Raw genomic sequence first — 17,281 nt, 5'->3', positions numbered from 1 at the left:
AGTCACAAGCTGACGACATGTCATTTGCATAAATTAGGAACAGTAGCGGTCCTAGTATGCTTCCTTGTGGAACACCACAGCTCACTGTGAGGGGGGGGATAGGGTACCGTTTACCTCCACCATCTGTTCCCTCCCCTCAAGGTAGGATTGCATCCAGCTCACTGATAGACTATCAAAACCAATTGCTTTTAGCTTGTCAATCAGAATGGAGTGATTGACCGTGTCAAAGGCCTTTTGTAGGTCCAGCATGACCATGCCGCAGTATTTGCCTGCGTCCACCTCTTGTTTGATGTGGCCTAGGGGAAGCATGTAAATGGCAAAGAGGAGTGGTCCTAGCACCGATCCCTGTGGTACCCCACATGAGAGGGGGGTGGGGTCAGATTTAAAAGGACCCACAGCCACCGAGAACGTTCTCTCCCTCAGATAAGAGGCAAACCAGTTTAGAGCGCTCCCAGAGATGCCCACCCACTCCCTGAGCCTGTCCAAAAGGATGTTGTAATGTCCAAATTGTCACGAGAGAGAGAGAGTCGATAGAGCGTTGATTGATCTGCGTCGATAGGAGGACACAATAAAACGCTCAAGACTTATGCTCCAACTTGTGTAGTGTTTTACTAAGATTGTTGAACCGTGACAAATTTCCTCAACGTCAGCGTTGGTCCCTGAATGCGAAATACACAAGCCTTTACTTCATGAAGATTGCGCCTGTCTGAGACCCTAGTTTCCTGGCCGTGCAGAGGACCAAGATATTCGCCAGAAGTGGATTAATATTTCCAATTTTGTGCCCAATAAAAACAGCATGGTAGGTTTTTTTAACAGTCGACAATCTATGTATCTCAAAATGACTGTTAGCATACAGTACAGCTGCCTACTGTAGCCTAACATGGTGAAACACGTCTTTAAGCTAACACTGCTTAGCGCAGTTATAACGTTAACTTTGCTAACGTTAGTGCTCCGCGGTGGTTGCACATAATAAATTAACTCAACCAACTGGCATTATCGTGATAATATCTAACGTTAATTGCTCTAACGTTAATAGGTAGCCCTATGTTTAATAGTGGAAGTGTTTTGACTAAGGTTTTTATTTTATTCATACAGTATCACTGTCGGCACCTTTAAAGAGTGGATGTATTATTTAATACAAAAAATTATAAAATAAAAAGTGGTTGGGCCCTCAATTGCAATGATGCCAAGTTTCCAATAATAGAAAAACAAAACCTAGAAACCTGGAGAGTGTGTTTCATGGTCTGCCTGGTTTCTGCCCCTGCAGGTTGTTTGGAGACGAGTCGGACCTTCAGTTCTGGACCGTGGCAGCCCACTACCTCCAGGCCTTTTCGCAGTCCCGCCAGCTCATCGTACCCCCGACAGAGATCCCGGCCCAGGGTGAAGGAGCCCCATCTCCAGCCTCCCAGAACCACCTGGACATCTGCCACGACACGCTGTGTGAAAGCCACTACTTCCAGGTACGGGCGACAGAAATCTGTTGCTGTGTGTTTAAATAGTAAATGGCTGCATTCATGTAGCACTTTTATCCAAAGCGCTTTACAATTTGTTCCTCACATTTTACTAGGGATGTTCGATATTGGCTTTTTTACCTATACCGATATTGTCCAACTCTTAATTTCTGATACCGATATCAACCGATACCGATATATGCAGGGTTTGCCCCCCCCCCCCCCCCCCCCCCCCCCCCAAAGAAACGCAATAATTTCAGGTAATTAACATTACATATCTCTTGTCATGGAATTAACACAACATTATGCATACTTTTGACAATCAATTTAATCAGAATTTGTTCTTACTTGCTTGCCTGGGTAAATAAAGGTTACATAAATGTAAAAGAAATGTTTTATTTTTTTTAAAACCGATCATTTCCGATATCGGACATCCCTACATTTTACCCATTCATTCACACACCGACGACAGAGGCGACCGTGCAAGGTGCCGACCTGCTCATCGGGAGCAGTTTAGGGGTTAGGTGTCTTGCTCAAGGACACTTCGACACGCTGCCCGGAAGTAGCGGGAATTGAACCAGGAACCTCCGGATTACCAGACGACTTGCTCTACCCCCTGAGCCACTGTCGCCCCTCATGTTTAGTGTATGTCATTTATGTTTAGTATGTGTTACTCACAGAACCATTGGGGCGCATTCAGGACATCTATTCAACCAGACAAGTCAATTAAAGAACTCCTTCTTATAGGTGATAATGGCCTATTAGCAGGTCTCTTTAGGAGGATATGACGAGCAGAGATGTCACGGAGGGAAGCGGCAGACAGGATAATACATGGTCTCCAGCCTGGAACACACAACCTTAAACCTGCATCACTGATTGGACAGTCCAGCCCAGGAACAACCTTAAACCTGCCTCGCTCTCGCTCTCTCTCTCTCATGCCTATGATGAGGGGTATGATCTATGCATTTGACTGTCAAGTGGGTTTATGTGTGCTGAAGAAAAATGTTGGGGTGTGTGGCTTGACGTTAACTTTTTGGCTCACTAGCCACTGTGGCTAGTGGTTTTCCAAAGTCACTAGCCACTCAGCATTTTCACTAGCCAAAAATCCCTGCACTCGCGCCCCCACCCAAAAAGTAATAAATATAGGTAATTTCTTCTTCACTAACCCCTGCTGGGGACAGTATCATTGTAATCATACTGCTACACGCCAACTGTACAACTGTGCTTCTGACTGTTGACTCCATTGTTTACTACTGCCTGCGACCAGTGACTCAGCCGCAAAAGGAGCTCCAGTTGGGGCAACGGCTGACTGGGACAAGATGGAGGGTGTAGATGTGGAAGAGTTGTGTTGAACCTAGCAATTACATTGTTGCTCCAAACGCTGTGAACATTATCATTGACACACCTATGCCTTGGCTGTGTTGAACCTAGCAATTATATTATTGCTCCAAACGCCGTGAACATTATCATTGACACACCTATGCAGGGCTTGACGTTAACTTTTTGGCTCACTAGCCACTGTGGCTAGTGGTTTTCCAAAGTCACTGGCCACTCAGCATTTTCACTAGCCCTGGGCAGGTGGGCAGGTGTCAACGTCAAGCCCTGGGTGTGTGTGCAGGTGAGCGGGCGTGTGTGTGTTGGTTTTATGAAGATGCTGTGAGATTTTTTTGTCTCTACTGACTGTTTTTAGGTGAGATTTTTAATAAAGAATGTCAAAGTCTCTCTCTCTCTCTCATTAACAGAAGTTCCAGTTGGATCGTGTCCACCTTCAGGAGATGAAGAGGTCCAGCTATGAACACACCAAGAAGTGTGCTGATCAACTCCTCCTACTGGGACAGGTTAGTAAACTACAATACCCACAATGCTCCCCTGCTGATCAACTCCTCCTACTGGGACAGGTTAGTAAAATACAATACCCACAATGCTCCCCTGCTGATCAACTCCTCCTACTGGAACAGGTTAGTAAACTACAATACCCACAATGCTCCCCTGCTGATCAACTCCTCCTACTGGGACAGGTTAGTAAACTACAATACCCACAATGCTCCCCTGCTGATCAACTCCTCCTACTGGGACAGGTTAGTAAACTACAATACCCACAATGCTCCCCTGCTGATCAACTCCTCCTACTGGGACAGGTTAGTAAACTACAATACCCACAATGCTCCCCTGCTGATCAACTCCTCCTACTGGGACGCCTCTATATTAAAGGCAGCCCAAGAGTCCTTCGGCGTTTCTCTGATTGGCCACGATGCCCATGTGACCGCGGCGCGCAGCAGAGCTGTAGAGCGGAAATAGGATGCTGCCTCCGCGTCAAGAAAAACAGACAGGCATTCTATTGCCATGCTCTGCGACAAACCCTAACCTTAACCAACTCCGAAACAATGCCTAAACTTAACCCTAACCATAACCAACTCCGAAAGAATGACTAAACTTAACCCTAACCTTAACCAACTCCGAAAGAATGCCTAAACGTAACCCTAACCTTAACCAACTCCGAAACAATGCCTAAACTTAACCCTAACCTTAACCAACTCCGAAAGAATGCCTAAACTTAACCGGCGAAAGAATGCACGTTTATAGCGAGAGATGATAAATTAATGAAACGTAAAAAAAAAAAAAAAAAAAAAAATGAAGTGATTCGAACTTGTCACCAACCGCACCGCAGGCTCCACAGCAAGGCGGCGAACGAGTTAAGCTAACTGTCGATGGCAAAACAGGGGGGATTACGGCTGCATAATGCCGCTCCGCGCCGCTCTGCCGCGGGGCGTGTCACGTGGGCGTCGCGGCCAATCAGAGAAACGCGGAAGGACTCTTGGGCTGCCTTTAAAGAATAGGCTACTGGGACAGGTTAGTAAACTACAATACCCACAATGCTCCCCTGCTGACCTTCAGCTTCTACATCATCAGTCCTACGATAGACCACCGCAACACTTCCGGGATTCTGAAATCGGGGAGGAGATAGCGGGGGGAGCATATGAATGAATGTGGATGAGAGCCGTGATGTAAGTGCAGGGCTCTACGCTAACCTTTTTGACTAGGGGCACAGGTGCTCCTAAATGAAAAAATTTAGGAGCACACAAAGAAATTTAGGAGCACCCAAAAATATTTAGGAGCACAGTGATAATATGTCAAGTAACAGTTTATTTTTTTTTTTAAAAATAAATGTATATTTGTACTGTGCGTGCATGTGCAAACGGGAACGGGACACATCTGTGCAATAGCACATACCACCAAAGTCACTGGCCCACTGTGTGCGTGTGTGTGTATCATCTGCGTGTGCAAACGGGAATGGGACACAGACATTTGAACTATTAATTAAGTGATTAATGCCTACTATGGCAAAGTTGTAGCCAACAACTAGGCCTAATAAGAAAGGCAGTGACATTGAACAAAAAGGAGACACTGGCTTTACAACCAGGGCCATCAGTAGAGGGGGGAGCTAGTGTTGCTCTTTTAGAAAAATAATCCTTTCAGGGTTGCCTATTGAAATACTGTACACCTCCAGTACAGTAGTTTGCGTGTCAGGTAGACCATTGATTGACAGTCGATTCTGCCAATTACAACGTCACACCGTTGCACTCTGGCCGTCCGGCGCTGCAGCTGGACCTATTGCCACACCGCTTGCACTCTGGCCGTCCGGCGCTACAGCTGGACCCATTGCCCACCTCTGCGGTTGATAACGCTAGCCAAGTTAGCTGTACACACATACACAGTGGGCCAGTTGTAGGGGTGTAACAATGCATCGCAATGCATCGATCCTACTTTGCAATATTTACAAAACATGACATTGTTTTCGAACTCTAGCCATGGGGAAATGTTTAGCCAATTCACGTTAAATTTGTATGTCTTCCCTCCGGCTCCAGTGGGTGTAGCTTCGCTAGCTACAGTGGCTACATTGGGTGTAGCTTCGTTAGCTACAGTGGGTACATTGGCCATGCTGGCTAGCGTCAGTATCTTGGTTAACGTTAACCATCACCTCTGTAACATGAGCTGCCTCGCCTGACTTCTCATTCTCCGGTATCTTTCGCCCAAAATAAAAATGAATGGGCTTCGACATGGCTGTAAGTATTGTCTGACTCAGACAGACACTGATCATTACTTTCAGTTTCCAGTCGCGTGACCACAGGAACTCTACTGTGATTGGAACGTTTATGCGGCTGTGAACTGTGGGACTTGTAGTTTCTTAACGATTCTCGCAGCGGAGAAAAAAAAGGACGAATGAGGAGGCTGTACTCTGCACTCGCCGGCCCCACTCGCACACCGTGCGAGTACTTGATTTTGCATGTTCACACGCACATATTTTTAGGGGCATATGCGAGCAATATGGTCGCACTGTAGAGCCCTGAAGTGGTTGCAGATACAGCTGTGGGGGGTGCTAGAGACATGATCGAATAGACGTTTTTGCGCCTCAATCTCCTGAACACGGCGTGACCCATTCCTAATCGATCAGAACTAAATCAGCAGAGAAAAAGCCCATTTTAAAGCACCTATTCCGCATGCACATGCACAGAGTGCCCATGGAGTCTGGACGACGCGAGATGACGCATGAATGAATGTGGACTGTTCCATCAGAGGGCGGAGCTTCGGTGGTAATGTGAGTGGCTACAGACCGCTGCACTTAAATATAAACATTAGTCTACCTGGAGACTCAATGAGATAATTGTAGATGTCGCCATAAGACGCGTCTGGCCATTTAGTGGGATCATTTTTTCATTATCCTGTTCGGCTGAAAGGACCCTGGCCACCGAAGCTCCCCCCTCTGATGGAACAGTCCACATTCATTCGTGCGTCATCTCGCGTCATATCACTGTACTCTCTCTCCTATCTCACTGTACTCTCTCTCTCCTATCTCACTGTACTATCTCTCCTGTCTCTCTCCTATATCACTGTACTCTCTCTCCTATCTCACTGTACTCTCTCTCTCCTATCTCACTGTACTCTCTCTCTCCTATCTCACTGTACTCTCTCTCTCCTATCTCACTGTACTATCTCTCTCCTGTCTCTCTCCTATATCACTGTACTCTCTCTCCTATCTCACTGTACTCTCTCTCACTCCTATCTCACTGTACTCTCTCTCTCTCTCCTATCTCTCTCTCTCCTATCTCTCTCTCTCTCTCCTGTCTCACTGTACTCTTGCTCTCCTATCTCTCTCTCTCTCCTATCTCACTGTACTCTCTCTCTCCTATCTCACTGTACTCTCTCTCTATCTCCTATCTCACTGTACTCTCTCACTCCTATCTCACTGTACTCTCTCTCTCTCCTCTCTCTCTCTCTCTCTCTCCTATCTCACTGTACTCTCTCCTATCTCACTGTACTCTCTCTCTCCTATCTCACTGTACTCTCTCTCTCTCCTATCTCTCTCGCTCTCTCATATCTCACTGTACTCTCTCCTATCTCACTGTACTCTCTCTCTCTCTCTCTCCTATCTCACTGTACTCTCTCTCTCCTATCTCACTGTACTCTCTCTCTCTCTCTCCTATCTCTCGCTCTCTCTCTCCTATCTCACTGTACTCTCTCTCTCTCTCCTATCTCTCTCTCGCTCTCTCATATCTCACTGTACTCTCTCTCATATCTCACTGTACTCTCTCCTATCTCACTGTACTCTCTCTCTCTCCTATCTCACTGTACTCTCTCTCTCTCTCATATCTCACTGTACTCTATCTCTCTCTCTCCTATCTCACTGTACTCTCTCTCTCTCTCATATCTCACTGTACTCTCTCTCTCTCTCTCATATCTCACTGTACTCTCTCTCCTATCTCACTGTACTCTCTCTCTCTCCTATCTCACTGTACTCTCTCTCTCTCTCTCCTATCTCACTGTACTCTCTCTCCTATCTCACTGTACTCTCTCTCTCTCTCTCTCTCTCTCTCCTATCTCACTGTACTCTCTCTCTCCTATCTCACTGTACTCTCTCTCTCTCCTATCTCACTGTACTCTCTCTCTCTCTCTCATATCTCACTGTACTCTCTCTCCTATCTCACTGTACTCTCTCTCTCTCTCCTATCTCACTGTACTCTCTCTCTCTCTCTCTCCTATCTCACTGTACTCTCTCCTATCTCACTGTACTCTCTCTCTCTCTCTCCTATCTCACTGTACTCTCTCTCTCTCTCCTATCTCACTGTACTCTCTCTCCTATCTCACTGTACTCTCTCTCACTCCTATCTCACTGTACTCTCTCTCCTATCTCACTGTACTCTCTCTCACTCCTATCTCACTGTACTCTCTCTCCTATCTCACTGTACTCTCTCTCACTCCTATCTCACTGTACTCTCTCTCCTATCTCACTGTACTCTCTCTCTCTCCTATCTCACTGTACTCTCTCTCCTATCTCACTGTACTCTCTCTCTCTCTCCTATCTCTCTCTCTCTCCTATCTCTCTCTCTCTCTCTCCTGTCTCACTGTACTCTTGCTCTCCTATCTCTCTCTCTCTCTCTCTCCTATCTCACTGTACTCTCTCTCTCCTATCTCACTGTACTCTCTCCTATCTCACTGTACTCTCTCACTCCTATCTCACTGTACTCTCTCTCTCTCCTATCTCTCTCTCGCTCTCTCCTATCTCACTGTACTCTCTCTCTCTCTCTCCTATCTCACTGTACTCTCTCTCTCTCCTATCTCACTGTACTCTCTCTCTCTCTCTCTCTCCTATCTCACTGTACTCTCTCTCTCCTATCTCACTGTACTCTCTCTCTCTCTCTCCTATCTCACTGTACTCTCTCTCTCCTATCTCACTGTACTCTCTCTCTCCCATCTCACTGTACTCTCTCTCCTATCTCACTGTACTCTCTCTCTCCTATCTCACTGTACTCTCTCTCTCCCATCTCACTGTACTCTCTCTCCTATCTCACTGTACTCTCTCTCCCATCTCACTGTACTCTCTCTCCCATCTTACTGTACTCTCTCTCTCCTATCTCACTGTACTCTCTCTCTCCTATCTCACTGTACTATCTCTCCCATCTCACTGTACTCTCTCTCCTATCTCACTGTACTCTCTCTCCTATCTCACCGTACTCTCTCTCTCTCTCCTATCTCACTGTACTCTCTCTCCTATCTCACTGTACTCTCTCTCTCTCTCTCCCATCTCACTGTACTCTCTCTCCTATCTCACTGTACTCTCTCTCTCTCTCTCCTATCTCACTGTACTCTCTCTCTCTCTCCTATCTCACTGTACTCTCTCTCCTAGCTCACTGTACTCTCTCTCTCCTATCGCACTGTACTCTCTATCTCTCTCTCCTTTCTGCCGTTCATCACTCTTCTCTGCCTTGCTCTCTTCCTCCCCTCTCTTTAGCTCCTCTCCATCCCATCTTGATGTTATCGTTGTGTGTCCAATCACAGCCTGTGATCACCAGTCTCTCCTGTTGATTGGCTCCTGTTGCGGAACCAATTTTACTTTCTCTTTTGTCTCCCTGTCTCTCTCTCTCTCTCTGTTGCTCTCTCTTTCTCTCCCCCTCTCACTGTGGTTCTCTCTCTCTCTTAATGTATCTATTTTGTCTTCCTCTATCTCTCTCTCTCTGTGGTCTGGTCCTCAGACGGACCGTGCGGTTCAGTTGCTATTGGAGACCAGCTCCGACAACCCCAGCTACTACTGTGATTCGCTGAAGGCCTGTCTGGTGACCACCATCACCTCCTCTGGCCCCTCCCAGTCCACCATCAAACTGGTGGCCACCAACATGATCGCCAACGGCAAGCTAGCAGGTAACTCATCCCACATCCCACGCAGTAGAGACACAGACTACACATAATCAAATTTAAATCAAATCAAATTTATTTGTAAGGCCCGACAACACACGTTAATGTCCCCATGGGCCGGACACGTCTTCTTTAAACAGAAACATCACAATAAATCAAGAACACCATAAAGTCCAAAGATTTTTAAATAAATGTAAAATAAATAAATTAATGCAACACTCCCAGACATACCCCACGCAAAGGTAAGGAAAAACTCACTAAAACCTAGCAATAGGAAAAAAAGCACCACAGGCAATGTGGAGGAGAGAAACTTTAGAAGGGCCATTCAAGGGATCTCCCTTCTTGGATGTCGGTGATAGTAGTGTTGCAGTAAAAACAGGCGAACAGTTGGTAAGCATGCACTCATATGTGTAGTGAAACACAGATAAGTGCATGCGATAGCAACTGAACATTTTGAAAGATTAAAGATAGAGCTGATAGCGATAGCAACTGAACATTTTGAAAGATTAAAGATAGAGCTGATAGCAACTGAACATTTTGAAAGATTAAGATTAAGATTAAAGATAGAGCTGATAGCGATAGCAACTGAACATTTTGAAAGATTAAAGATAGAGCTTATAGCGGATCTATTTGAGGCAAAGGGGCGGTGCAGAGAGGGTCACATCCTCCCGGTCTTCATCACGGGACGTCCAACACTCCGGTCATCAGGGTCACATCCTCCCGGTCTTCATCACGGGACGTCCAACACTCCGGTCATCAGGGTCACATCCTCCCGGTCTTCATCACGGGACGTCCAACACTCCGGTCATCAGGGTCGCATCCTCCCGGTCTTCATCACCGGACGTCCAACACTCCGGTCATCAGGGTCACATCCTTCCGGTCTTCATCACGGGACGTCCAACACTCCGGTCATCAGGGTCGCATCCTCCCGGTCTTCATCACGGGACGTCCAACACTCCGGTCATCAGGGTCGCATCCTCCCGGTCTTCATCACGAGACGTCCAACACTCCGGTCATCAGGGTCGCATCCTCCCGGTCTTCATCACGAGACGTCCACATGTAGGCTTTTCAGCTGAGGGGTCAGAGGTCAGGTTTACGTCTAGAGCTAGGAGGCGAGAAAGCAGGAGGAGTCAGGTTAACTTCATAATGACGAGAGGTGATCAGGTCTTCAGAGCCTCTAGACCAGGGGTTCCCAAACGTTTCAGGCCGCGACCCCCAAATAACGGTGTCAGAGAGCCGCGACCCCCACTATTATAGGAGGTAAAAATTATTTTACAAACGCACACACACTAATAAGCATTGGAGGCTTTTAACCAGGGCCGGACTGGGGAAATCATTCAGGCCAGGAAATATAGTGCAAAATATAGCCCCAGTCAGGCCACTGTTTAAGCAGGGGGTCTGGGGGTCCCCCACCAGGAAATGTATTGTTACGAAGACTTCATGTCCTGCATTCTGGTGCAGGAATCTTTTTATTTGTACCCTTTAAATGCCAGAAATTATTGTTAAAAAACAGGCTAGCATATGTATGATTAGCAACAACACTGATTTTAATGGATTTTCAGTTATTTTGTAATGTCAGATTGAAAATAATACAATATTTTATTCAACTTCAGCCGTGATCATAACACAACATATTCATTTTATAATTCTAACCCTTTAAATGCCAGTGTGTGTGATGGCATATTTGCAATATATCAAATGCAAAGTAGATTTTTCTGGGGGGGATTATTACAGGCTAGCATGTGTCAATGATTAGCAACAACAGTTTTTTGTAAGGGTCCCGCCTCCACCAATCACATGCGGCTCCCTTTGTGTGTGTGAGAGCAAGAGTGAGAGAGAGAGAGATAGTTCTCCAACTTGTGTGAGTTGCAGTGATCTCTTGGTTGTTCCCCACCTAGGCTATCTAACTATTTCGCTGCTGCAACTAGAAACACTGGCCTGGCCTGCTTCTAAGTTCAGTGGCCTGACTAAAAAAATAAATATTTTTTTTTGGAAATCATCTGGCGACCCCCCCCCCCCCCCCCCCCCCCCCGCGGCGGCTCGCGACCCCGACTTTGGGAACCCCTGCTCTAGACTGTAGAACTAATAGGACTCATAGTCAAATCATCTAGACCAGGGGTCTCAAACTCAATTTACCTGGGGGCCGCTGGAGGTAGAGTCTGGGTGAGGCTGGGCCGCATCAAATATTCCACAAAAAAAGGGTTTCAAGTATTCCAAAATGCACTGCATTTTTTTATTCTATCACAAAGCTGTTTAATCAAATCACCAGCCAGTATTTCAGTTATTCTGGCTGCTGTGCTATATGAGGGGGGTTTGCTTTTGTTTGCCTTCAAACATGGTCTCCATCACTTCAGTCATACATTATTTTATTATGTATGCATCAGAGAGAGATACTGTAATGGCTTCTTGTGTTTAGCCAACACCCATGCCACTGAGTGAGGACTTGGTTGCTTTTTCTCGTTGTGACATAGATTTAACAATAATTCTGCTTGCAGCTTGATATGATTTCATTACATTTATTTTTGTGGTTCTTAGCACTGAATTTTGAGGGAAGGTTCTATCAAAATAACCTTTGTTTTATAGTGGCGTTTCAAATTGCCACTCTTCACAAGAGCTACCGTTTCTTGGCATATTAGTCAGGACTCAGGATGAACGCATATTTTTCAGTCCATTCACCTTTGAATTGCAGTCGACTTTTCTTTTACTGACCATCTTTGAACATGCCATATTTTTCTGCTGGCTGCCTGCTGGCGAAACTAGGCTACTAGCTAGATTTATCTCACAGAGATAATACTGGGAGCAAGGCTACTGTAGATGCGCTGTCAACTCTCTGCTCTGACTCGGACTGAAAGAGACGACACGCATTCCATGAAGACCCGCCCTACTCAGCTCTGATTCGCAGACTGTGGGTGGGGGGAAAAACGCTGACGGGACGCTGAATGTGATTTGACCAGAGCAGAGTACTCGAGGACACAGACCGTGTGGAGCAGTGCAGCCGGGCATGCAGAGCACTGCTTGCAGAGGAGATAGCGAGGATGCATTTGCCTTCCACTTTACTTGGTATCACTCCGGAATCACGTTTCAACCAAGTCACTAACGTAACATTGCTGTCATGAGCCTGCGCTATGGTAGCCTACAAGTGATAAAATAAATAAAACTTCCAACTCGCGCAACGACTCGGCAAAAGTTGCGCGCGGGCCGCACTAACACTAAACTTTGATGTCAAGTAGGGGGCCACAAAATATCATCCAGCGGGCCGTGAGTTTGAGACCCCTGATCTAGACTGTATAGACTGTAGAACTAATAGGACTCATAATAAAAGCTTCTAGACTGTAGAACTAATAGATCTCATAATAAAAGCTTCTAGACTGTAGAACTAATAGGACTCATAATAAAAGCTTCTAGACTGTAGAACTAATAGGACTCATAATAAAAGCCTCTAGACTGTAGAACCAATTCTCCACTTGTACAATGTGGGGACATCATATCCGGTTACGTCTCTAGCCCTGCACACTTCTTCCGGTCCCATCACAACACATTGAGTTGAGCAACTTTTATCCCGTCAATTAAACAACTCTATCGTCACTTTTTCTTTTTGAATTATTTTATAAAATAATTTAATAAGCAAACGTTTGTAAAGTGTGTTTGTCAGCGGGGTCTTTTAAGGTTTTTGAGCTGTATTTCATGTACAAAAGTTTACTGTTAGTTAGCCACATTAGCATTTAGCTCCGCCTAATAGAATACAATACAACCAACAGTTTACCAGATTAACAGAAAGCGTTCACAACTTTCCAGAATATCAAACGTGGGTCTAACAGATGCCACGTCGATACTAATTGAGTTATATGTCTCATTTCATGCCCCATATCTAACAGATTAATGTATGGGGTTTAGGCGGAGCTAAATGCTAATGTAGCTAACTCTAACAGTGGAGCCACATTAGCATTTAGCTCCGCCTAAACCCAATACATTAATCTGTTAGATATGGGGCATGAAAGGCGGCCGGGTAGCGCAGCGGACTAAGCGTCTGTCTACCACTGCAGAGACAGTGGGATCGAATCCAGCTGTGGTGCCTCCGGCTTGGCCGGCCGTCCATACTGACACAATTGGCAGTGTCAGCGGGTGGGAAAGCCGGTGGGGTGGGTCCTGGTCGTTGTAAACAGCGACTCCTACAGTTCGGTCGGGGCACCTGCACAGCGAGGGAAGGATCTGGGAGAGGTAGTGTGACCTTCCACACGTAACACTCTCTCAGTGAGAGTCCGCGCTGCCAGGTGAAAAGAAGTGGTGGGCTGGCTACACATATGTCGGAGGAAGCATGTGATAGTCTCCGCCCTCCCAGACCGACGGTAGGGGGTAGAGTGCGCAACGACCAGGAAGGGGGATTGGGAATTGTCATAACGACTAACATTGGGATGGGAGAAAAAACGGAAAAAGGAGAGGGAAAAAGATAATACAAAAAAAAGAAAAGATATGGGGCATGAAATGAGACATATAACTCAATTAGTATCGATATGGCATCTGTTAGACCCACGTTTGCTATTCTGGAAAGTTGTGAAGGTTTTCTGTTAACCCATTCTCTTGCACAACAACTTATTTTGCCATTAATGGACTATGCTGATGTTGTCTATCAAGCTGTCTCCAAAACCCATTTATCACCTCTAAATGTGGCTTACAATAGACTATGCAGATTTGTTCTTGACTGTCCGTTCACAACCCACCATTGTACTATGTATCAAACCATAGACTGGCCTTCTCCTACTTTAAGAAGACAGAGACATTGGCTGCAATTGATTTTCAAATGTATCCATTCTGACTATCCTGCTTACCTGAAACAGTTGATGGTCCCTTTCTCTTGCACTTATCGTCTAAGACACTCTGTACAGTATTTTTTCACAGTTTCTCCATTTTCAAAAGCAATGGCCAAGAAATCTTTCATGTTCAAAGCCCCTTCGGACTGGAACAATCTTCCGGTGACCATTCGATCCATATCTTCATTTTACCTCTTTAAAATGCTCTTTGTTCTAATTTTAAGTGTACATGCTTCCTTGGTGGGGCTCCTGCGCTGGTGAGGGGACGTGGGGCACAGCCGCCCTTTATGCGGGTGTTACTGGTTAGCTAGTTGGCTCTATTCCTATTTTTAGGCAGGGGGGGGGGCCGATTGGTTGATTTGGGCGCTCGTTGGGCGGGTTGATTGCTCCTCTTCTCCTGCCAGTCCTGGAGCTCAATTTCTATTACATCCTGTATTCTACTCACCCTTTGAATGTTTTGTTGGGCCTTTCTCGCGGCGGCTGCCTGGCGGTGTCATCGCAGGGTAAGCATATTTGTTTGCCCTGCGGTGGCAGCGTCATGTGACTGCCGTGGAGTGGGCCTCTTATGATGGAGATTGAGACATATCCTCTTATCCTCTTATAATGAGACATATCCTCTTACAATGTGTACTTGTTCTGTTGTGTTTTTGTATGTCCTGTATTTATTTAATTTTGTTGTTGTTGTTGTTGTTGTTGTTGTGTGTCATGTGTTACATTGCACAAAATGTGGGACCCTCTCGAAAACGAGATACTGTATCTCAATGTGGTTTTCCCAATAAAAGAATTTCAATATATTGTACCCATCCTAAACCATCCTCTGCCAGCTCTATTTGTCTATGGAGATGTTCACCTTCTTTGCAGGGCTATAACTTTTTAAATTGTATTGCTAAATTGACATTACTATGGCCCATTCAACATCAATTATCTATCGTTCAGGATGTAGGAACGTTTTACTTTTTCATTCATACAAAAATACGGTCTAGAGTATAAATATGTTTTTATCGTTTTCTGCAGTATTTTATAGAATGTGAGATATAGCCATAAATGCATATATTAGATCATCAAATGCAGTTTGATACCGATCGACGCCAGATAAAAGAATTCAACTGTACATGGTCCTAGACGTTATGACTCATCATGCGCGTATGAGCGGAGGGGGGGGGGGGGGGATCGTTTATAATTCCGTGACCGACGTTAAATGATTCATGTAGTATGGGTGATATATTGATCAGAGCAGTTTGTATCGAAATGGTAAAGAAAAACGCTGAAACTCACCCCAGTCTCCTCGTAGCGTTGGGTGATGAGAGTGGAGCAAAAAGATCGCTATTATGGGATGTTGATCGATGTGATCCATTGCCGGGTTGTATATTACTAATACACGTCCAAATAATGTTGATTATTGAGTTATGGCAAAGATCCATATCCACGGTGTCTGTATTGAGCCCCGGGACGATCGCAGAGTGGCCAGACGAAAATAGGGGACGGACCAAGCACTTCCGGCCACTTCCGGCGTCATTGGCAGATTACGCATGGCGGAGAATGATGTGTTAACACGGAGAATGGGTTAATCTGGTAAACTGTTGGTTGTATTGGATTCTATTAGGCGGAGCTAAATGCTAATGTGGTTAACTAACAGTACACTTTTGTACATGAAATACAGCCCAAAAACCTTAAAAGACCCCGCTAACAAACACACTTTACAAACGTTTGCTTATTAAATCATTTTTTAAAGTAATTCAAAAAGAAAAAAGTGACGATAAAGTTGTTTAATTGACGGGATAAAAGTAGCTAAACTCAATGTGTTGTGATGGGACCGGAAGAAGTGTGCGGGGCTAGAGACATAATTGGATATGATGCCCCCACATTGTGCAAGTGGTCAATAGGACTCTAGACTGTAGAACCAATAAGACTATCTTTTTCTTTCTCTCTCTCTCTTCCTATAATATATTATCTCTCTCTCCTTCTCCCTCTCTTCCCCCCTTTCCTTCTCTCTCTCTCTCCCCCTCTCTCCTTCTCTCTTGCTCTCCTCCTCCCCGTATCTCTCTTCCTCTCTCTGTTTTCAGAGGGTGTACAGCTGTTGTGTCTCATTGACAAGGCAGCTGACGCGTGTCGCTACCTGCAGACGTACGGGGAGTGGAACCGTGCTGCCTGGCTGGCTAAGGTACAGTCATCCAACCATACATCCAACCATACATCCATCCAACCATATCCATCCAATCATCCATCCAACCATACATACATCCAACCATGCATACATCCAACCATACATACATCCAACCATACATCCATCCAACCATACATACATCAAACCATACATCCAACCATGCATCCAACCATACATCCATCCAACCATACATCCAACAATACATACAACCAGACATCCATCCAACCATACATCCATCCAACCAGCCATCCATCCAACCAGACATCCATACATACATACAACCATACATACAACCAACCATACAGCCAACCATACATCCATCCAACCAGACATCCAACCATACATACAACCATACATCCAGCCAACCATACATACAACCATACATCCAGCCAACCATACATCCAAACATACAGCCATCCAACCAGACATCCATACATCCAACCATACAGCCAGCCAACCATACATACATCCAACCATCCATCCATCCAACCATACATCCATCCAATCATACATCCAACCATGCATCCAACCATATATCCATCCAACCATGCATCCAACCATACATTCAACCATACATCCAACCATCCAACCATACATACAACCAATACATACATCCAACCAACCATACATACAACCATACATCCAACCATACATCCATACAACCATCCATACATCCAACCATACATCCATACAACCATACATCCATCCAACCATACATCCATCCAACCATACAGCCAACCATACATCCATCCAACCATGCATACATCCATCCAACCATACATCCATCCAACCATACATACATCAAACAATACATCCAACCATACATCCATCCAACCATACATCCAACCATACATACAACCAACCATACATCCAACCATACATCCAGCCAACCATACATCCATCCAACCATACATCCAACCATACATCCATCCAACCATACATACATCAAACCATACATCCAACCATACATCCATCCAACCATACTTCCAACTATACATACAACCATACATACATCCAACCAGACATCCAACCATACATCCATCCAACCATACATCCATCCAACCAGACATCCAACCATACATACAACCATACATCCAGCCAACCATATGTCCAACCATACATCCATCCAACCATACATCCAAATATACAGCCATCCAACCATACATCCA

The 17,281-nt window shown here is 45.4% G+C and overlaps 1 protein-coding gene across 1 annotated transcript in view; it reads left to right on the top strand.

Annotated features, from left to right (window-relative positions):
• wdr11 (WD repeat domain 11) overlaps nucleotides 1-17,281 on the top strand; it is a 191,267-nt gene that overhangs the window by 153,198 nt on the left and 20,788 nt on the right. Inside the window, exons 23-26 of the mRNA XM_084321104.1 lie at nucleotides 1,268-1,460; nucleotides 3,194-3,289; nucleotides 8,981-9,146; nucleotides 16,012-16,109. Coding sequence (XP_084177230.1) covers nucleotides 1,268-1,460; nucleotides 3,194-3,289; nucleotides 8,981-9,146; nucleotides 16,012-16,109 — 553 coding nt within the window. The remainder of the gene's footprint in view (nucleotides 1-1,267; nucleotides 1,461-3,193; nucleotides 3,290-8,980; nucleotides 9,147-16,011; nucleotides 16,110-17,281) is intronic.

Source organism: Notolepis coatsorum, assembly GCF_963971535.1.
Source record: "Notolepis coatsorum genome assembly, chromosome: 9".
Lineage (NCBI taxonomy): Eukaryota > Metazoa > Chordata > Actinopteri > Aulopiformes > Paralepididae > Notolepis > Notolepis coatsorum.
This window is presented reverse-complemented; position numbering and strand designations above follow the sequence as displayed.